General features: G+C 42.5%; 1 protein-coding gene across 1 annotated transcript; it reads right to left on the bottom strand.

The window, feature by feature from the left end:
- Positions 1-17,258: 17,258 nt before the first annotated feature.
- zic1 (zic family member 1 (odd-paired homolog, Drosophila)) lies at positions 17,259-20,546 on the bottom strand. The gene is made up of 3 exons (XM_027017795.3): positions 19,297-20,546; positions 18,674-18,837; positions 17,259-18,386 (listed from the first exon to the last, which is right to left on the bottom strand). Exons 1-3 carry the CDS (start codon positions 20,261-20,263, stop codon positions 18,189-18,191), a joined length of 1,329 nt encoding a protein of 442 aa, XP_026873596.1. The 5' UTR covers positions 20,264-20,546; the 3' UTR covers positions 17,259-18,188.
- Between the last annotated feature and the right edge of the window lie 3,394 nt (positions 20,547-23,940).

Raw genomic sequence — 23,940 nt, 5'->3', positions numbered from 1 at the left:
CGGCCTCCGCGGAGCAGGACGGGTTCCGTGTTTCTGTTTCCTTTTCGAAATCCTGGTGAAAGGTTTTCTTTAACCCACAGAGGTCCGAATGAGAATGGCTGAATAACGAGAGATTAAAAGGTAAAGGGGACATGGTGGAGGGTAATGTGAGAACAAGGCAAATCTGGGCTGGGGCCACAATCAAAACACAATGTGCGCTAGGGCAGTAAAGCAGTCAGCCTTTCTCATTTACCCCCCCCAAGAGCCACCTGCATTATAATTAACCTCACGGCAACCTTGAGCTCTCTGATTAGTGCTGGTCTATTGTCTTGCCCCCATTAGAGCATGGCCTTAACCCTGCCCACGACCGGCAGCACATTCCCCCCCAACCCCAAATCGACCAATCAAATCACAGCTGTTGGCAGGTCACCCTGGCTTAGCAGGGCCACAGAGCGAACGGGTGCACGTGCTTCTGGTCAGCACGTGCCCTCGCCGGATTGATCTTGCGATATCTGAGCGCTCTCGACAGCAGCACTGAAGATCCAGCGAGCTCAGAATATCACTAAGAATGCAGAAGAGGAAATTTCACTTTGCAGTTTAGTGATGCAGTGTTACATGATACTTTTAGAGGTTTTTTTTTACATTTGCATCCCCACATAAACAACAGAGAATTATACACATATAGAGCTGGAACTGGATGATTGTATACTGTAGGTGGCAGTATTGCATGAAATGGTGCCTAATCTGCAATAAAACCCAAAGAAGACACTTGGAACCTGTTAACATATGATAGAAATAATAATGTTGTTTTCTTTAAGAGTTTGAAAACAAGCTGACTGCAGCTGTGTGTCCAGTTGATCTTGAAAGCCACACGTAGTTACATCACTACACATTTACATCAAGACGGAGGGCTTCAATGTAACCCTAACCCTAACTTTAACCTAAACGCTTAATCCTAACCCTAACCTTAACTCCAACCCTACCCCTAACCTTAACCTAAACGCTTAATCCTAACCCTAACCTTAACTCCAACCCTACCCCTAACCTTAACCTAAACGCTTAATCCTAACCCTAACCTTAACTCCAACCCTAACCCTAACCTTAACCTAAACGCTTAATCCTAACCCTAACCTTAACTCCAACCCTAACCCTAACCTTAACCTAAACGCTTAATCCTAACCCTAACCTTAACTCCAACCCTAACCCTAACCTTAACCTAAACGCTTAATCCTAACCCTAACCTTAACTCCAACCCTAACCCTAACTTGATCACCAACACTAACCCTAACCCTAACCTTAACCTTAATCCTAACTGTAACTTTAATCCTAACCCTAACCCTAACCCTTAATCCTAATCCTAACCCTAACCTTAACTTTAATACTAGCCCTAAAGATAACCTTAAACTTAGTCCTAACCCTAACCTTAATCCTAACCCTAGCCCTAATCCCAACCCTAACTCTAACCTTAATCCTAACACTAACCCTAACCTTAATCCTAATCCTAACCCTAACCCTAACCCTAGAAGGCAGGCAAGCACAGAAAAAGGCAGGAGGTAGATGGGTTCAGTTGTTTACATGCTGTATAATTTTTCCTTTGACTGGAAAACTCTACAACCAATTAAAATTTCAATTGGTCTGGGCCTTTTATTCTGAATGAGGTGTTTATTTGGAGCATTTTATTTGGTACTGAGCTTTTAAAATGATTATAAACAGATTATTAGGCTCCATGTAAACCCAGCTACATAAACCCAAGCAATTGCTCATTTAATGTGCTAACATGTGCAGGTGTGCTTGTCTATGTTTTAATTGCTATTATTTGTTATTTCTTTGTTAGATTGTCTACCCCTTTTTGCATCTCCATCTTCATATAAAGAAATAGCCTCTTAATTATTGAACAGTTACCTGTAATGTTATTCAGCGCCCCAAGGACTGTCTTATTAGCGTTGTTTGGATTAAGCAGTGTTGAATAAACTTCATGAATATTTTGCCTAATACTGCTGCGATCTGTTTCTGACTGGCAGACAACACATCACCTAACAAAGAGTAGTGAATCTCAACTAAGTGTAGGAATCCAGAAACCCTGGACCAGCTTACAGAAGACTCTTCATACCACCAAAAAGAGAGAGAGAGAGAGATGCCAGTGAGAGAGACAGACGTTGAAGAGAACAACAGCAGATGGAGAAGATCCTCCATGGGGAAAGACCAAGTAAAACCTCTCATCGGCTCCAGTGTTGACAGGCAGCAAGCCCGGGTCAAGTGAACACTGTGAAAGTCGTGTCAGTGTGAACGCAACTAACAAGCACACGGACACCTCAGGAACCTCCGACGGCCGGAGGCAGCCGAAGACGAGACCCGAGTGCTACACACAGGCCATGCCTGTACTTGTCTGGAAACTGGTCAGCTTGTGGTCAAGAGATTTCAAGTGGTGTACGCAGTTATGCAGCACCGTGACGATGCAGAAGACACACAAGGTCTGGCTGGGTTAAGGGTGCTCCCAGGAACACCTGCTGGCTGTTTGGCCGATGTCATGGAGTCAGCCAATGAGAGAGCAACAATCTATCTGAGTCCCACCTGCCCCAGGGACCTGACTGTCTCATCCCCAGCAGTTCGCAGGTGTGCTGGTACTGAAAATAACTACCTGGTATTATCAATTGATATGAAAAAACCATTCATTTTTAAAAGTCACACTTAACTAAGGTTAAAGAGAGGGTTGAATTCTGAGAGTAACCCTAAAGATTTCTGTTGATCATCCATTCATCTGAGAAAAAGAAGTGTGTGTGTGGGGGGGGGGAATTGCACCTGGGACTATTGCGCACATTTATAACATTTGGTTCTTTAAAATATGAAGTGAGCCTAGCTCGACTCAATTATGCAAATCACAGGTGAGTGACGGTTAATGGGACAAGTGTGTGAAGCAACGGAGTAAAAGGAAGGCGGGCTGGAATCAGCAGTCCCAGGAGTGCCCCTCCCCCCTGATGAGGGGGTGGAGGAGGCGGAGCCATCTTGCCATGCACTGAGGAGCATGTGCAGGGCTAATCCAGCCCCCCGCTGTGTGCCTTCCCCAGAGGTCTGAAACTCTGCACTCAGCGAGACAAAGCCTTACTGCCAGCAGCCTGTGCCAAGTCTGCCATAGCCCTCGGTTGCTAGCGCTGGTGGCACACACACACACACACACACACACACATACACACACACACACACAGACACACAAACTAACATAAATGTGCACACATGCACACACACACACACACACACACGCAAGCACACATGCACGCACACGCACTAACACACACACAAGCTAACATAAAAGTGCACACACACACACACACACACACAGAAACTAACATACAAGTGCACACACACACACACACATATGCACACACACATGCACTAACACACATGCATACGTACACGCAAGCACACACCCATATACACAAGCGTGCACTAACATATACACACACACACAAGCACACACACACACAAACACATGCACACAAAAACACACATACACACCTGCACACACACATGCTCACATGCACACACACAGACACACACTGTGAAACTGCAAACCTTACACACCTTATCATGCCAGGAGCCAGGAGACCATTCTACTTGTGCCCCATCTATAGTCCCTAATTTCATCAAAGTGTAATGATTAAAAAGTGTGTCAACACATAGCAAATTGTGTATCAGTTTGGTCACATGACTTATAAACCCATATAACCAGAAAGTGGAGTGATAAAGCATTATTATATACATATGGGGACAAAATGCAAAAACTCAACATGAAAATTCACTTTATTGAATTCAGGCCCATTGTGTAATTCTGCATGATATTCATCTGTGTTGGTACATGTTCCCGAGACCCCCGAGGCTCTTATTGCTTTTCTTTGTCATCTCGGTAAACTGTGTTATTTAGTTAAGAAGCTGTGAGTCTGTTTCCTGCACATGAGCGGTTCCTCAGACAGCCACGCGTGCAGAAACAAAACATGTCCTCTGTCACAGTAATTCAGTGCCTGCCTCAGCTTAGCCTGTTTAGGTTACAGATTAATAAACGCAGCTGAGACGCACCGCTTGATCTGAGACGTGGAAAAATCCCAGCCAGGCTTTTCCAGTGTACTACCAGCCTGTTGTGGCATGTAACGTGTGTTGTGTGGTTTTGTTTGGTCATGAGCAACTTAACATCCAAGCAGCAAGCATTTGAACTCTTGAGAGCATCAGTCGATTTGCATTGGAGTTCATTTTTCTCTGACAGTGATGTCTTCATTAAAGAAGAAATGTAAAATCTAAAAAATTTATTTTCTTATTGTTACTTTTCGTGGTGTGTTCCTCTTGGCCCGATGAACAATAGGTCATCAGCGTTGCTTGTTTAGCCATTAAACCTCAACTTCAGGTACATCACAGATTGATTAAATGTTTTCCCTACTAGACTCATTCAAAACATACAGAAGTTTCACAATGTGCTCCAATAATTCTGCGCACTTTATTAAATGTCCAAAAGTTGTTGCCATACCCTCAGAAAGAGAACATTAATTCCTTCAACTGCACAAACATCTGCGTTGCCAAAATATCTTTTTTCTCCGTCCTTCTTTTCGGAGTGAGCGCCAGGTGAGGTTGTGTTTCACTGTTGGAGGACATGGTTCTGTTGCACTAATTCGCTCCTCTTGTAAGCACATAACTGCACAAAGTCCCTTCACAGCAGCACAACAATTATATCCAGGTGCAAGAATTTGATTCAACAAATACAGGTGGATCTTTCCAGGTTTTTCTTCAACTCTTCCAGCCGCCCTCCCGACTCCCCCTTCCCCTTGGAACAGTCTGAACCAGATGCCCTTGGAAGGAAACACACTTACACACACACTTACACACACACACACACACATACACACACACACACACACACACACACACACACACACACACACCACCAGCCCACATATGACTGAGGACCTTGACTAAAAACCTGAAGCTCTTCCAGCAACTTGAAAGTCATAAACCACGTTGTCTATTACAATAATTGGAATGGCAGGAACCAGAGAGAGTCCCCTGAATATTCTGGAAAGATAATGGGAGATGCTAATGAGGGTGGAAATAAGCCAATCAAAGGATGTTTAAGACGCAGGGGGGTGGAGGTTCATTGAGGGAAGGTATTTCAATGCACACAGCCTGAAAGACAGCAGCAGGCCTAACTGTAGTCAGTTCCTCAGCCAGTCTGTCGTTCAGACTGAAGAGGGCATGATTTGAAGCTTGGCAGACACAGTGGTGAGGGAGTTTAAGTAGAACCGCAGTGCCAAACAACTCCAGGTATGCCCTTCTGAATTCAGAGCCTGTGGCCTTGGTGGGCCTTCTGATATATGACATGGGGGGGGCATAAATAACCACCTCTTCGCTGATTCATTAAAACGGCTATGGGAGAGCTTGTAAATCTGGAGGAAGTGAGAGGGCAGTAGGGAGAGGTAGTGGTGGGTGGTTATGGATGGATACAGGGGGGTCCTGGGAAAGTCAGGTGACTAACGGAGAAGAACTACCACCTCACTGTTTCACAGACTTGTGCCACACACAATCATTTCTCTCTGTCTTTCTGCGTGTGTGTGTGTGTGCATGTGCATGCACATGCATGCATGTGTGTGTGTATGTGAGTGTGTGTGTGTGTGTGTGTGTGTGAGTATGCGCTTGTGTGTGTGTGTGTGTGTGTGTGTGTGTGAGTGTGTGTGTGTGTGTGTGTGTGTGTGTGTGTGTGTGTGTGTGTGTGTGTGTGTGTGCGTCAAGGGTGAGGGGTTTGTAATAGAGGGTGGGTCTGTTGATGAGCAATTGATGCAAAATCAAATGACATTAACGTGTTATGATCACTCTAAATGTTTACAGATGTTCATTAATTACTCAAGCGTAATTAGCTTTTAGAGATAAATATTACTTTGGCAAGATCTTAAAGTGTAATGTATTATCAAATATTGTAAAATAAAAAAGGAGCCGTGAGAAGCCTCATGGCGAAGACTCTGTCATCGCTGACACTTTTCCCCACTACCAGACACAGCCGATGGGATTTGCCAGAGTTTTGGGTCAGGAGTTTTGGCTCCCTGCTCCCTGTGTGTGGTGTACACAAGGAGCAGGGATTGACTTTGGCCTGCAGAATAGCAGCAGATGAACGGCAGACCTCTGTGTGACGCTGGACACCCCCCCCACACACACACACACACACACACCTCAGTGGTACTGCAGCATGTGTCAGGATTCACTTCATATGTTGTCAACCCACCAGGCAGCTGCAGAACCTGTGGAATGTGGCGTAGCACAGTAACGCTGACACAAGCCGAAGCCTCCAACAGGCCGGATGCTGAATTTCCCACTGAGCAGTACGCGTTTGTTAATTCTGACTGGTTGCAAGGGGAAAACTGTTGTCGCCAAAATTAACACATGGACCTGTTTACAACTTACATTTTAGTAAATTTTTAATCAGTCAGTGTTGAGGAATTTAGGAATTGAGCTTTTACGAAATTCAAAATCATATTTATCGTGGGTTTAAGTGCTCAGTGACATTTTTACAAACCCAGCTAACTCTCACTCCTGAAATAAACACTTAAAACATGCACAGGAGCCAAACACAACAATTTTTGTTAGTAAATAAAAACTGGACCATTTTTCTTTTCCACCAAGTCACTATAGCATGCTCATCACCGTAATTATCTGTAATACAATGTTATTTCGCTCATAAAGTACTAATAACTCATAAATGCATCATTCTACAGTTGCCACAGTCAGCTCCCGCTACGAGTGACACAGAGTGGAAGACCTGGACTTTTTGACAATGTAAATCCAATTTCATTTTGACACGGCAAGTCCAAATTGCACTTCAGCGGGCTTGTGTAATTGTATTAATGTATAAACATGCAGATTGCGCAACCTAGGGAGGCCTGTGTAATCTCATTGACCCAGCAATTGCCACAGGATTCCTGCGTGGCATCCACCACCTCGCCTTTATTTGATTAACGGGAGAGATCTTCTGCAGGGACCACTGACCCCAGCCCTGACTGACTGCACGTATAAACGCCAGGCATTTACATGTCTTTCCATGCATGACGTATATTTGGAAATCCTAAAATAATGTGAAAATATTCCATTCTTAAGAAAACACCAGTGTAATGTGAATGAACATAGAGCAAAATTCAATCTGATACTGTGTTTCCACAGAAACCAGTCAAACAGTCCCAATTACTATATATATATATATACAGTTCGTTAATGAAGCCATAATGTACACCAATTCGCAGGGTTTGAACAGTCTCATTTGCCTTCCATTCAGTCATATTGAACATGTTTGTTGTATGGCTCATAAAAAGCCACTAAATTATAAAATTTCAAACTATTTATGAATATTACTATTATGAATATTACTTCTTCTGCAGGCTGGGCCATGCGGTATCTCTGTGATGGAGCTGCTACTAATAACCAGTTCTCATAACCGCAGGTTTATCTCAATCACTCTTACTGGGCAGATCTTAAGCTGATAAATGCGCCATGCAACATACAATGTCTTTCAAAACTGTTCTGATAGCCCCATAGTCTGGTAGAACAGGGAGTCAAATTATAGTTGTGAATTACTGAGTAGCAAGTTTGAGTTTCTTTTTTTGTCCGGGCAAAGGTTTAATTAACCGGATAGTGTTGATTCTCTGTTTTGTGAGTTCTGCAAGAACATCTGGAGCTGAGCTAAGAGGGGTGAGTCTGCTATTGTGGCGATCACTACATAGGGCAAAGAAAATGCTTCTCTGACAGCACTAAACCCTGCCATGACACACCTCCGTGGTTGTTTTATTTGGGAGGAGAAAATGACGGACTCATATTAGAAGCACACTAACCTTTCCACAAAAAGGGAGAGGTGGATTCCACTTTTCTCCTAGAAAATTACCCAGGTGACACCATTGCCTGGAAGCTGAAGCTAACCGTGGTCTCATATCCCAATCACAAGAGCCAGTGCTGAACATAAACCGCCTGGCCCAGGGTTTCTATAGCTGCAGAACCCCTTGGCTTTTCTAAGCGAGTGTGATACCGCGTACCGATCATTTAAATCATTTAATTTAACTCCAGCACATTTATGCGGCCCCTTAAACCCTGTCATGTGTAGATGTCTCAAAGTTCAGATATTTGCGCATCAGCAGGGAAAGGGCAGACGCTCCCATGGTAAAGCTGTGAAAACGACAGCCTCTCTCACACGGAGGAGCAGCGACGTGATGGGGCTGGCAGCCAGATCCTCCAGCGTGAGCCTCAGACATACTGGATTAACAGACGTCACCGCACTGATTGATGAGGAGCCCGCGGGCTTCTGAAGGACATCTCTCGCCACGACACCACTGCCGCCAACACTTCCGAAGGCGGGAAAAAAATCTCATTCCGACTGAATATCTACGTAACCTGTAAGTGCCTGCTGTTAACAGCAGCACCTCTGATGCTTGTTGTGAGTGCCGTGCTCTGGGCTACGCCTGTTCCTTATCTTTCTTGTGCTTATCGTTTTCTGTTTCCGAAGCTGAGGTTTTGGGACACACAAGCATTCCCAACTTTCTTGTCTGTGTCTTCCGAGGCCTTTGGTTCCAAGCAGGATCCGTCATTACAGAGATGCAGAACAGAAGGTTCATGGGTCCAGCAAGAGTTCCACAAATCCATTTCGCCGGACAAAGCTGTGACATCGTCTTGGCTACACACTGGAGCGAGACAGTATAATGCCTGATAGTGCAACAGTTTATCATAATGTGATTCAGCACGCTTTGGTAAGGTGATGAATTTCCTGCCCAGTAAAACAGGGACCCAGCAAGAGCAAGACGTCTGGTCACGTGACCCAGATGTCCTTCAACGATTATGAAATAAACCTTGGATTTTACCACAGCCAACTGGAAATGTTCCTGGAGCAAATTCCTGGCATGCACTCATTCCATCATGACTATGTTCCCAAGTTGCAGTAAAGTAAAAAAATTCAAATAAAAATAAAAAATGTTCAAATGTACATATGGTGAATGTAGCAGGGAATCCACCAGATGACACCTCTGGACACATCTAAATTCAGAGGTGTCAGAGCCTGAACACGGCAGTAGACTCTAATCAAACAAAAGAGACTCCATTCAGCACTAGTGAAGGCCAAAGACAGATGCTGAGAGAAACACACACACACACACACACACACACACTGTGTAAAGGGAATACACGCTTAAATCCCCACAATGTCTGAATTTGTGATCTCACTGCTTTTTAACTTTTTATATCTTTTTACACTTCTTTTACAATAATGATCTTTATTAGCATGCAAAATTTCCATCATAAGCCACGTGGAACATAATTATTTAAACTTGTAAGTTACACATTAATAATGCAATGGCTGTTTGGAGGTCAGGATGGTGTGAAAATAGTGGTTAATGTTGAAAATGATTTCACGCCGTAGTGATGTACCGGTGCAAAAAGATGTCTCTTCAAGTTTATGAAATACAGCCCTCTCTGCCAGCGCAGGTGCTAAAAGCAATTAGTAATTAATTATAGCACAGAAAAGAAACATAAAAAATGGTTGCCACCTGCACGAAGCCAGTGCGCTGGGATGATAACGATCAATCATACTACAGTCTCCTACAGCCCTGTCTGCTCACCCAAACTGTGCGATCTGCATTATTGTAGTCTCCTCGTGTTTAAGAACAATCACTCCTTGTATAGGATATCATTTTCTAGTGTAGTTCAGTGGTTCAGTGTGTTTATTTTTGCTAAGGTTTGGATTGGTTCTTCATTAAGTGTAACACTATGCAGACCAGCAGTAATGACTGAAATACAAAGGTGTTTTTTTGTAATAATTAAGTGATTCTTGTAATAATCATAAGTTTCTGTATGTCATACGCCATCATGCACATGTACTGTTTTGGAACCCAGTCCGTTGTTCCAGATCTCAACTTTAATGACAAATGATGCGACCTTGTTGATGAATTGCATCGTGGATTTTGCATTTTGCTTCATCCAGATGCAGTCTTGTGCAGTTCCATGGCTATCAGTCTGGGAATCATTCCTACAGCAGCGTGTCGGACTCTTGAAGCCTGTTAAGACTATTCTCTCATATGATTACTGCTTTCTGGCAAAACAAAAGCTCTCTGTGTTTAGCAAATTATGAAATGGCTTCATATGCACTAAATTGCTTACACATGCTTTAACCATTTTACATAAATAAGTTTTGTATTTTTATTTTGTATAAAAAGTAGTCTATTGTAAAACGATCTTGGCTAACTGACAACATTTTAACATTTAACATTTTCCATGTACTGTCTCCCGCCCTCCTTTGTCTGCAGTGGCTTATGCTCACCAAATGAAAGCTAAGATGTCCACTGAGACAAAACACACACATCAGAGCATGTCAGATACCAGCCGATGCCAAACCAGGCACGGTATGCTTAGAACCTTCTAAGTACCTACATGCATTCTGAAATTTTGGATTGCAAGACCAAAGAGTCCACATGTTCCACCGTTCTCCAGCAAACAAAGTGCTGCGTCTGACGTACCTCCTTGAAAGCCCAACCTCACGCAGCACAAGCATCGCATATAAGCTCAATGTAGATGACCATGTGTCTTCTTGCCCTGTGGGTCACTGGACATTAGAATGTCTTTGCATTCCTTTGAGTCCTGCCTACTGTGACCTGAACCCTTATAAAAGGGACTTCTTTAAAGGGCTTTGAGGTCGGAGTGCAAGTTTCTAAATAGACAGTAATACATAAAGTGTTCCTTGTTACCTCCAAAATGGCCATTTAACAAACTGAGCATTTTGCTATCCACAATAAAAGCTGAGAGCTAAAGCTATAACAATACTACCAGTAGAATTAATAATTTAAGACATCTGGAAGAGCACAGGTTTGTAAGATCATCTTTCTCTACTGTGTTCTGAAGCAATAACAACAAGTCTGAAAGACAAATAACCACAGTCTTTCTACTGGACCACTAAGAATGGCAGAAATGTAAAGATTAGAATGAAAAAGGCGACGTTCTTTAAGCAATGCTTTGTGCCAGCTAGAGCCAACCTTTGCTGTTTCTCTACAGAACCTTTATGGTTTAACAGAGGGGGAAATAGACACATATTTGACATCCATCACCATGGTAAGATGCACTCTTTCAGCTCCACACTAGACTGTGTTAATAAACCAGAGCTCATGCACTGGTGTGACATGATTTGATGAGCTTAACGAAGGAGGTGTTACACAACACTATCTCAACAGAAGATATACCTCAAGCACTAAACAACTAAACACTGTTCATCAGAAGAGTGCAGTGGAAATGCCAAAGGTTTGCTTCTCACATGTCCCTACAATGTGGCGACTGAATTGTAACGCAGCAGCACCGTATCTTGAAGTAGAGTGTGTCTGGTGTTGAAATCAGCAGTTTTTGAGATGTAAACATATCTTCAGTATCTAATTACAAGGAGCCCCAACTTCTCTTCCATGGTTCAATGCACAATATTAATGAGGTCAATGATTATGTTAATTGGGCAATTTTTTACAGCACATTTTAATTAGTTCTCCGTATTCCACTCTAATCAAGAGCCGGGAAACTCTATTGGATGTCCGGAATACATATTATTCCCCCCTATAGAAAGAACGCGTATAGGAGCTGGTGCATCCTCCACTACCTGTGCCCTGAACACACCAGTCACTGGTTTCTGGGCTGATTAGAGCAATCCAGAGTTTATTTATTCATTCATTTATTTATTTGTTTTCCTTTTTTTTTTTTCATCCACTTTGTGAGAACCTGCTTCATATATTGACGGCATGGCTGGAAGAGGCGGACGCTGGTTTACAGGTCGCGTGTTATGCAGACCAGGCTGCTGTCGCCGTGGAAGGCGTCCGCACTGTACGAAGGGTCAGTCTGAAGCGCGAGCGGCGCTGGGTTCAAAACCGGACACGGTGAAGGAACTCGTTCACGTGCGAGCGCGCGTGTCGCGAGGCGATGCATTTCTGCCAGGCTCGGTCTAGTGTTAATACACAGAACCACGCAAAGATAAACAACAACAAAAAAAAACCCCGTGGTTTTATAGAGTGCATTAAGTTTATAAATTACTTCTCTAACGAATAATCTTCTGAGACACTATTTGAAGCGTCATTACGTGAGTGTTCCAACCTAGTGCTTCACCTCCCGAATTTATCATTTATTATACTGATGAGATGCAATTAAAAGAGCAGATGTCCACGAGCCGCCTTCATCTGTGACGAGTAAATAAAACACCGAGCGACGTAATGAGATTACGCACGAAACACCGCGAAAGAAAGGTTTTCTTTTGGCGCTCACTCCTGACCTGAGAGCAGGTGAACACGGTTAATGTATGCGGTAGTTTTTGCACGAGATAGCTTGGCACGAGTGATTTAAGAGTAGTGAAACCAAGTCTCATTGTGATGAAAGTAACGGCACTGGTCCCATTTACGCTTTCTATAATATATATATATATATATATATAAAACACATCACAAACACACATGCGCACATACACACACACACACACACACACACACACACACACACACACACTCAAATAGGTTAGTTTGCATATGGCATCTGGTCTCTTGCGATTCTTGATGAGATGGCTATTTTCCATCCCCTAACACAGCGGTATAGTGCGAATATCCCTGCAAGAAGTCTATACCCCTGTCGCAAACAACTAATTGGGATGACCCCATTTAGCAACACGTCAAGGGAATGCAGCAACACAGACAATGTCAGCGCCTCCACAAATCTTCCGTGGTCCGAGCGTAATAGCGTGTCATGGTGTCCACCACCGATGCTGGATGGGTCACAAATACCCTTATGAGTCATGTTAGTTGACGGTTCTTTCTTTAGCAGCGCAAAACAAAGAGCTTCATGGGGAAGGGTGAACGTGGGCAAGGCCTTTGTGAAGACACAACTTTAATTTGTGATCAACAGTGTAATCTCTCATGTGAGCTTTATTTATTTTTTTATTTGTATTGTCCATGTATTTGTTTATTTTTATTTGTTTAGTAGTGGTAGCAGTATGTTAATATTAGAAGCACTTTTTTCTTGTATTTTTCCTGGATTCTTTTATTTTCCTGGATTATTGCTGTTGGGATCCAGCATTTGTCATTTCTTTGTGCAGGATTATTAAACTAACACGGTTACTACCTCGACTACTTCCTGCGTTTGATTCAAAGGTATTTTTAACAGACCACCAGAATATTAGCACACCCAAAAAACACATCTTATAGTATTTATCCATCTGTCTAATTAGCTTTGAACTCGATGTCATGGGAACGGGCTCTGAAATATACGCCTCGTGCTACTTTACCTTTAACGCCTGCTATTAAAAAGTTGAATAATTACCAATTTAATCTTCACGCCATTCCATGCTGACTTCGAGTTAAGGTCTCTTTTATAAAGCAATGATGAATGGGCTAATTCACTTTAGTGAGTCTGAAAGATACCCCCCCCCCCCCCCCGACCCAAAACAGAACAACAGTCGCACGCCATAGACTCTCAGACGCGCGCATGTCAATTTGCTTTCCGCGTCGGACTTTGACGCTCATTTCTCCGTGGCGCGGTAGCTTCGGCAAAGCACCCTATCACCCGCACGCATTTTAAAAGCACATCCCAACAAGACAAGCACAGTGTCAGCCAAAGGTCAGAGATGTGGCGGCGGGAGGTTGGCGTGGGGGTAGGGCGGCTACCTTTACATTTCATGCCAGAAACGGCGAGAATGGGAGCAGCTATGGGCTTCTCTGGGTCACAGCTGTCTGAGACGTTCATCGAGTTTATCACTTACAGATGAGCGTATGGCAAAGCAAAGCAGAGCTAAAAAAAAAAAAAAAAAAACGGGCGACCGGCGAGTTTATATTTAGTCTTGCCGGAACGCCGGTCGCCCGATTATTATAAAGATTTTGAAACGTTCTTTAACACGAGTGATGAGTAAGCTGCTAAGCATACGTGACTTCCTCAGCGCTGAATGGTGTTGCAGAAAAGCTAATATTCTAGAAAAGTGGCCAATTTAACCTTTACACGGTACATGCAGAAGAATAAAAATCTTACAAAGTGTATAACTGTTAACGGAGTGCAATTATTAGTATTGCCTATTGTATAGGTTAAACGATATTATCTCTTTTAATTTAGATCTAAATATGCATCTAAAATGGTCATATTTATGTTTTAAAGGTATCCTATTCATAACATCAGAGGATATCAATTTCAAGATACAGGCTTTGGCTTATTAGCCAGGTTTGTGCATAACAAGTCCAATGGCGCGTTAAACCTTTCTAGCCTGCGGTCGGCACCCGGCAGTCACATTCTGAAGTCAGCACTGACTGTATCTTAACCGGGTGAACCGTGTTTACGCTGCATTTCTGGAGTTCTGCAGTTACACTTTCAGTCAGATTTCAGATAATAACTAACCCCATCCCTCACCGCGCACGTATGTAGGCACAGACGCACGGGCGCACGCAACTACACACACACGCGCGCACGCACACACACACACACACACACACCCGCACGCACGCACGCACGCATGCCCATGCAGAGAGAGTGAGGAGAGAGACAGGCGTTCTTACAGGCAGAAAAACAAGAAACAAACAATGTCTTCATCTTAAATCATGAAAATACATCCAGTTCTAGACAGGACGTCTCCTTCATGTAAACAACAATAACAACAACAACAACAACAACGACAAAAGCAGGTTCGGAGACAAGTAATTCCATATTACATATTAATTACTGAATGATGACCAAGCAGATATGCCACCTTTTTAAGAGACCGTGTCACATTACCTAGTTTGCCTGCTGAACACATGGAGGATACATATGCATATTCAATAGTTCATAGACAAGCACTTACTTTAGCGTGCTCAAGCACCAATCGGCGCCTGCGCGCTACAGCCATCTTAATTACCTCCTATTTCCCACCTTCTGTTACAACACAGACTTTAAGTTAAAGACGATAGGTAGGACTAAACAAACACGTGCTGAATACTTTTTCTGCTTCGTGTTTTAACTGTGAGACATAACGCAACGACTTCTGCGTGGGCTAAGAAAAAGCATCTGCAATGCGCTTGAGATTTATTATCCGTGCAACAGGCATATTTTAATTTGAAACAGAGAATATTTCTTTCTTTCTTTCTTTCTTTCTTTCTTTCTTTCTTTCTTTCTTTCTTTCTTTCTTTCTTTCTTTCTTTCTTTCTTTCTTTCTGCGATTCTAAAACTTACATTAAAGTATTAAAATTATAGCCACATCAGACCACCATTTATCCGTCGCGGTTAGCAAAAGCATTCGCTGGATTTCTTCAAGATATCTAGCCAGCTCACACATTAACGTTTAATACTCATTTTATGTTACTGAGTGTTTAAAGTAACTGAATAGCGCATAATTTAATTTTAGGCTACATTTTTGTTTTTTTGCAAGCCATTTCATGAAACTCTAGTTTTTTAAGGACCGAAAGTAATTCTCTGCTCACCCTGACAATGGCACCACTCAGGTACATGGGGTCGGCATTAAGAAGCAATAAAGGTCCGTCAGGTATCCTACATTAAGCATTTTAGCTACCGAAATGCTGCTCGATAATGAGTGACCAAAAAAAAACCCAAAACAAAACAAAAAACCCCTGTCATTTCTGGCGAAACCAATAATGGACTTTGGGATGCAAACAGTCGCGTCTGCGCGAAATGAAAGCATAAAATGCGCATTCCGTTGTGTAGATCAATACATAACACTTTCTATTGCTAGTCTAACGGTGCATGAACGAAAATGTAGCAGAACCTTTGAACAGATAGAGTGTTAAATAGAGTCGAACAATTCATTTTATTACCATCACTCACATATCTCAAAACCTAATAACCCATGACAAGAGAATATGAACGCACTTCGAAAAATCACCGCAGACACCCTGCACTGCATCCGTATTCGTTATTAGTATTTCAAGCGCCTACGTTGCTCGTGTTCTTTCGTTTTCCTCTTTTCTTCTTTCCTTTCCTTTTCTTTATGAGGTCTATCTCTCTTTTTTATTATTATTATTATTTGTACCACTCATACTTCCGTACTTTCGCATGCACACGCAGCAGTGCGCAGCGGGCAAGGACTTGTGCACAGCCCCAGGGTAAAAAATGTAAACATTGTGGGCTATTACATGTTCCCTAATACCCGTAGCATAAAACTGAATATTCTATAGAAAGCGGCTAACATGGTTTAGATATACGCTATAACGAAAAGTCAAATTAGCCACTTAAATAAATTCGAAAAGCGAGGAATTAGAAATATCGGGGGGGAAAAAATTGTTTCATCAGTTCCATCAGAGCCTTGAGGCACGACTTAAATTTGCACCAGCTAATGATGCCGCTGCACGTGACACACACAGAAAAGTTGATTGCTTATCTTACAAAATCGCGAGTTTATGATGTCTCACCCCCTTCAATACTACCCTGTTTTTGTATGCGTGCATTGTTGTAGCTCTTAACTACAATAAATTTCTCGCGTTTAGACCAAGTTTAATATTCAGGTAATTTTCTAACATTCGCAACTTTCAATGGCCAAACGTGGTGAACTGGTCCGTGACCGTCGCGCGCGCCGCGGTCCCGTTAACCACGCGCCTGCTCGCAGGCGTCTGCTGGTGTGATCTCTGTGTAATGGAGCGGTCAGGCAAACTGCAGTCAGGGACAAAGCCTAACACTGACACGAGAGTTTTAGCTTGAACTCCCCCACTTCGGCAAACTATTGGATCAAGGATAATTAGACATAACAATTAAGTAACGTCAACAATTTAGAATAGGCCGCGCTGATAAATAAATCCGTCACGACTTGTCGTTTTAATGCGCACATTACACGAGGGACTAGATCAAGTATGCTTACACTGGACGAAACAGGGAATTCAATTACTTAAAAATAATTTGTCGTAGTGAATTAAGTGTTGCAAAGTAAAAAGGCGACCGAGATGCGATCTAACGCAATTACTCTGCCGGTCGTGGGAAGAAGACAGAATGACTGCGTGGTGTGCTTGACTGAAATGTGTGAATGACTTCCATTGTCGTGGCGTGTAGTTCACGTTTACTTGTTAAGGGTTAAATTATTATTGCAATGTTACATTCGTATTTATGATATTATTAGCCTAAATGGGTATGTTCGGACTTCACATTCATGTGAACTGGGTTTCTAAAATTAACGTGGGCACGTCAGAAATAATCTGTTCCGTGAAGCTCGTGATGCTCTAAGTTGAAAATAGGATATTTATTTATTTTCCATTTCAGTCACGCGTTTAGACAACAGCTTGAGAAACAAAATATTGAAGGCATTTTGTTGTACGTTTAATTCTTTAATATTGTACGAAATGTAACCAAACATTATTTTGAAAACTAAATTTTACATACCCTACCAACGAATTTCTCCATAAATACCGTTTAGACCTATCTCTAACATGAGTTACCGGTCCTTTACATGCCGATAAATATGGAAAACTGGACTATATACAATTAATAATTTCCTGCAATTGGCATTGTAATAGACAGATAGTTTTATATTTGATCACTTACATAAACAAGATCGACACGGAGTTTCAGGCTTTCACTACACAATTTATCGACATGACATTAAATAACAACAACTGTGCTACTCAGACTGGACTTCAGACGAAATGCTGCACTGGATACAAAAGCACAATAATACTAATTGTCGGTTAGGTAAACGTGTAGACGGTATAATACTGAGTAATTCACATTTGGTACACATTAACTATAACATTCTTTTCAGTCAAGACTAATCATCGCAATATTCGTAAAGCCATCTCATTTTCCATATATCTAGGGACCACATTTTCACAAATTCCCTTAAACTGTATTATGACTATTTACAAAATAAAATATTACATTTTAAACTAGGTAAATCTTTATGTACAAAAACAGGGCTTTAACCTGCTGGTAGCATGCGATTGATCTCCGTGTGCAGGCTCATTAAAAAATTAAAAAAAGAATAAAAATAAAAAAGAAATTAAAAAATCAAAAACAAAGTAATAAAATATATATGTGTGTATATTGGGGGAAAGTTAAGTTGGTTGTCGGCCTTACACCACGTCCATGCAGTTCTCTCTGCTATACAACCATTTAGGCTATCAAACACGTCAGGTTCCTCGGCTTTCTCTCACTCTTTAGGTCCTTGCGAACGGGCAGACTTTTGAGTCTCTGATTTCCAAGCAGTCTTAATTTCTGCAGTCTTTTGAAAATATTTACACGTACCATTCATTAAAATTTGACGACAGGGCGCTGTGACTGCTGGCGTGATGCACTGCGGACGAGGCTGGCGATATGGAACTGCTGCTCTGGTTCTCTGTGGATGGAGAGACGATTGTAGGGGGCGTGGAAGACTCGTAACCCGAACTGGCTGCTGGGGACGGTTGGGAGCCCTGGGAGGACGACTCGTGGACCTGCGATTTAAAAGCAACAAAGGGCGTCAAGTTCCTGCTTACGGTGGGCTAAACTGTTATTCCAATAACACGCTAAAGGATTTTTTTCGATTTTATTCGATATTCATAAAACAAATGTGTTATTTAATTTAAATACGAACGAACACTTTGCTTGAAAGGCAAGGTTTTTTTTTTTGTTTGTTTGTTTTTTACAAAACAAATGCATAATAAAATCACATTTTTTAAAAGAAAAGAAATGTTGCTACGATAATTATAGAATTATTGAGCATAATTTTAATGTTACATACCTTCATGTGTTTCCGGAGGGAGCTTGGGTGTGTGTAAGATTTGTCGCACATTTTGCACAGATATGGCTTATCTGACGTGTGGACGTGCATGTGTTTCTTTCGGTCACTGCTGTTAGCAAACCGTCTGTCACAGCCTTCAAACTCACACTTAAATGGTTTTTCACCTACAGCAAAAAGCGAGGAAAAAAGGATTTTAACTAGAGAACTGGGTTGAAACATGGCCAAGTAAAGCTCGGAGATTTCACACTGCACTGTAGTCTCTATTGATAAGTACTTAAGCGTTAAAAATGTAAGTAGTCAGAACTGTAGTCAGAAGTAGAAAGAAAATAATTCTGTCATATTTCTATGACTGTTTTACAGTTCATTAAATAAAACAATACCATGCCATATTAAGACAGTGCAACCAATGTTGATAATACATGTTTTGAACTATAATTCATTAATTAACTGCAAGATAAAACAGAAAGCAATTAATTTAAAATTGTGCCTACTAAAATGTGCTAGAAAATGAATTATGGATCACCCACTAGTATTACACGAGCATTTTATGTTGTTGTTGATTGACTAGTTTGATTACCTAACCGAGTCAGAACAAAAAACGAGAAATGGATCCTATATCTTACCGGTGTGTGTTCGTTTGTGGATTTTCAGATTTTCCGATCGGGCAAATACTTTTCCACAGCCGGGGAACGGGCACGGAAACGGTTTTTCCCCGGTGTGGACTCTGATATGATTTACAAGTTTATATTTGGCTTTAAACGGTTTTCCTTCCCGGGAACACTCTTCCCAAAAGCAGATATGATTCGACTGCTCTGGTCCTCCAACGTGTTCTACGGTGAGATGGGTCACAAGCTCGTGCATGGTGCTGAAAGTTTTGTTGCATGACTTTTTCGGGTTAGTTAGTTGCTCCGGTTCAATCCACTTGCAGATGAGCTCTTGTTTGATCGGTTGTCTCATGTAACGGAAAAAGGCCCCGGCCCCGTGGTGAGCAGTCATGTTCATGTTCATGGGGCCATAGCCATGCAACTGCGTGGAGGCGTAGTGCTCCGACCTGGGGCTTGTAACATGGCCGTACTGATCGGCCCTACCGTACATGTCCCCGGAAAACCCCAAGCGCATCTGACTGTTCACCACGTTCGAGGACGCGTGCGTCGCCGCTTGCTCGTGCAGTCCCGGGAAAAGCAGGTGCCCAGCAGCGTCGGAGTGTCCGTGCGGCGCCGCGAAACTTCCAGCGGCCGAGGCGAAAAGACTGTGTTGCGCGCTGGTGGCGTCTCCGAAGCCTCGATTCCGAAAGAGAAAGTCCCGGGTTGAGTTGAAAGCTGCGGTGGAGTAGGAGCTGACATGGGTGGGGTGATGGTGGTGTCCCAAGGCTGCGGCCGCGTAGCCGGGCGCCTGCGAGGAAAACGCCGCTTGCCCGGAGCCAAGATCATGGGAACTGTGGTTGATTTTAAAAGCGCCCATACCGTCGGCGAACGGATTTATCCCCAAAGCCACTTCTCTGTCTGTAACTTCGCCTGTTGAGTGATGTCTGGAGGAGCCGAAAGTAGTCACTCCAATCGCCGGATACTGTGGTCCTGCGTCCAAGAGCATCTTCAGTCTACAGCGGAGGCGACTGAGAGAGCAAGAATCGGAAATCACACACAGACACCCTAACAACTGTCTCCGCTACGTATTTCCCTGACTTAAGTGAGCTACGCAAACTCCGGTCCCTATTTCTATTTACTTTTCAGTGGATAAGAATTTCCCCACTCCAGCTCATCCGATGCACACGCAAATCATGTGCAATATTGTCTTTTGCGGTTTATCTTCCTGTGGCGCAACTTTCACCTCCTCAGTCAGGCGGTGAACACCAGACTGATAGTCGCAATCATTCCTGCAGATAAATGAATTGAAAAGACAACACAGTCCACCCCTGATGAATGGGGAAGGAGGAGGGGGCAGCACGTGACCCCATGCCTGGACGATCATTGGAGAGGGCGCTCTCACTTACCAAATAACAGTCCGACGGTCCCCAGCGCCAGTGCTATTGGTCGGTTTACAGCATCAATCTATGGTATTGAAGCGAGGTTGCTGACTGTGATTTCAGTCTGAAATTCAGAAAACAGAGTTTAGTGAATGCATGGGCGAATAGCCTTTTGTCTGAAAGGCAGACTTTCGCGTTTGGCCTACTTTTCCGCAGGTCTAATGTGTTAGCAGTCGGCGTGCACGTTGCTAAAAACGTGTACTTCCTCAAACAAGCGCCTACAATTAGTAAACACCCTGAAATTTGTTATGAGACTTGGCGATATGATACTGTAAATGCATGAGCGAACGTCCTATACTTACAACATCCCTGAAAATCAAAATACGAACAAAACAAAAGACAAACAAAAAAGCGTACAAAAAGGCCTTAGAGGCCTAATTCTAAATTCACCCCCCCCCCCCCAAAAAGCAGATTTTAAAATAAAATTCACCTTTCCACTTATGATACTGAGTCAAGTACGTGTTGATTCGAGTGCGTGCACTACGTTAAGTAGTGTTAAAACTGGAAAATATTGTGTACAGAATATGTGTAGTGTAGTGCGAACACGAGCGCAAGCTCCTGCGGGTGCGTAGAACACTTCATGTGCTGCAATTTATACAGCTGGTCTGCGTATTTCTACGGATCCAGTTGTGTATTCTTATACACTTGGATGCTGTCTTGCTTTTTATTTCACCTGTGTCTCTGCTCTCTGTTGGAGCCGAACATTAATGCAGAAACAAAAGAACGTACGCACAGCGTACAGCCTAGATAAAAGTATAAAGTCTATCCATACTATGCTATATCAAACCCTCCACTCGTCTTTTGTCATCTTTGTTTTAAGTAGTCGTGCGCGCGCGTGTCTGTGTGTGTTGGTGTGTATCTGTCTGTTTCTGCATGTGTGTGTAAGCACGGCCGTAATGCATCTCTGTTGCGTGCACAAAAGTTGTGGGTTGTCGAAGTTATCAAGTGGGATTTGCCGCGCTCTCTGCGGGAAACTCCGGCGGCTGGAGTTCAAAGCTGCGGCCCAGACGTGCCATACGATCCATTAAAATAAAATCCGGACTGCAGGCTTCTGGTTCATACATTTTCAAATTCATTCCAGAGAGAGAGAGAAAGAGAAAGGGAGAGAGAGAGAGAGAGAGAGAGAGAGAGAGAGAGAGAGAGAGAGAGAGCGAGGAGATGTGGGCCTGTGGTCTTGAACATTTTGTCTGAAGGAACTTATCTTTATAAAAGAAATCTGGAGGAAGTTCTCAACAGGTGGAAAACGGTAAGAAAGGCACGTGTGTCAAAGTAACAGTAACCGCGAGGCGAACGACCGGGGGTCCTGGTTGCTGGGCAATAAAAAGACACAAAATAAGCGAAGGGAATTGTATGTACTTAAACAATTACTTCTAATGTTTTCAACTAAAATAATAGTACATAAAAACGAGAATACGCTCAGTTTGATACGAGAGGCGTACAAAGCGATACGCTCAAGTTGAGTTCCTGCCGGGAGCAGAGGGGTTAAACGCCATTCGACCTGACCGTTAGTCTTATCAGTAATGCTTTAATGATCAGTAATGGCTTAGGTAGACTTCTGTTCTATGTACATTTAAGGTATCTGGGGCTTTTTCACGTTTATGCATGTACTTTGTGTTCATTCGTGTATTTTTATTACTACTACAGGCCTTTAGATGATGGACTTTAAGAAAAAAAAATGGCCAGCATTTTCGCCCTCGCTTTCTAACAAAGTCCTTTCAGAAGTAGTGCCTTCTTGTTTTTTCGCTTTTTAGTCTCTTTTGATTATGTTCTAATTCATACCATGCTTTATTCGACATGGAAGGCAATAAAAATAGCTTTGACATGAATATACATTTAGCTCTGTATTCAAGCATTGCCAGGAGTGCGCAGCTGCAAGTGCATACCGCGCTTTGAGGCGCGGCCGTTCGGGTAACATCTTCACTGTCTGTCATAGTTCACACAATGTTTACTTATTTATGACATGGTTGGTCTGGCGTTGTCACCAAAGGCCCTGATAGATCAATCCACAACAGTTCTCAGGAGAATTCCAGTTACTTGCAACAGTTCTTAAAGTTTATATTAAACATTCTTAAAGTGAAATAGCGCGCACGAAACTAAATATTTGTCAAAGAATGTGATGTTTATATTGTTTTCATTTTTAAGAATAATTTTGCGTGATGTGAAGTGAACAAACAAAAGGTTTCTCACAACCACCACAGCACCCTAGATTATTTGTAAAATGTTGATATACTTACAACAAGTTTATTCCTGTTGTTTTACACTACCAAGGTGCATTAAAAATGCTGAATGTTGCTTAATCACAGTGTCTTATGTGTTTAGGTGATCCCACGCCATGGCGTTAAATTAAGTAATATTGCACTGCCTGATAAAGTGCACTAAATGCACGTCTTGACACTAAAAGTAATAGCAAGAGAACTTGTGCAACTATTCGCTATGGAGTCCATAGTTTCCGCCAGTTGACTTTTGTGCGCCGTTCGTGCAGACACGGGCGTACGTTTCGTTACCACTCACCACAAGCCTCTGTAATACTAGTGTGACATTCTGTCAAAGGACATTATGGTTTGGTGCATCAGAACATCACGCCTGCAGGGAAATGAATGAGCGAGTCCTCGAGCGATCGTTCTGGCCTTTTAAAAAATCCGTCCAGTAGTTATGGAGATTGTATGTCTGATGTTTGACACGAATCTATTGATAACCGTTTGACCCCCTTTGGGGTCAGTTCACACAACAATTCCTGTTTGTTTCTGGTTGATCTGATTAAGATACAACAACGAACCAGTGATGGTGAAGGTAAGAATATTACGTTAGACTTGGCATACACCATATTAATGTAATCGACTATTCCACGAGCAGAAATTTGACTGAGACACTGAGATCATTGCCATTCCAGGTAGACTACAGACGCTATATTTTAAATTAATGCAGGATTTTTACCACATCATATAGCATCATAAACGACATCCCCGAAACGATTCTGGACTACTTAACAGGGGTAGGTTTTTTTTGCTTATGTACTTTACCGTTTATTGTCGATAGTTTTGAAAAAAGCAAGCACGTGTTGTATTGCGACTAATCAAAAATTACACCTCAAACTGAAAATCACACTTTTCGGTTTCCACACCTAACCCCCATAGATATTTGCTTATGCAATACACAAAAGGATAACTTATTAATGGTACCTTATTAATGGAAGCGTGTGATCAAGGGTACGTATATCATATACGTCCAGGCCTACTGAAATTCC

The sequence above is a fragment of the Electrophorus electricus genome, chromosome 14 (genome assembly GCF_041902795.1).
Source record: "Electrophorus electricus isolate QZ-2024a chromosome 14, ASM4190279v1, whole genome shotgun sequence".
Classification (NCBI taxonomy): Eukaryota; Metazoa; Chordata; class Actinopteri; order Gymnotiformes; family Gymnotidae; genus Electrophorus; species Electrophorus electricus.
This window is presented reverse-complemented; position numbering and strand designations above follow the sequence as displayed.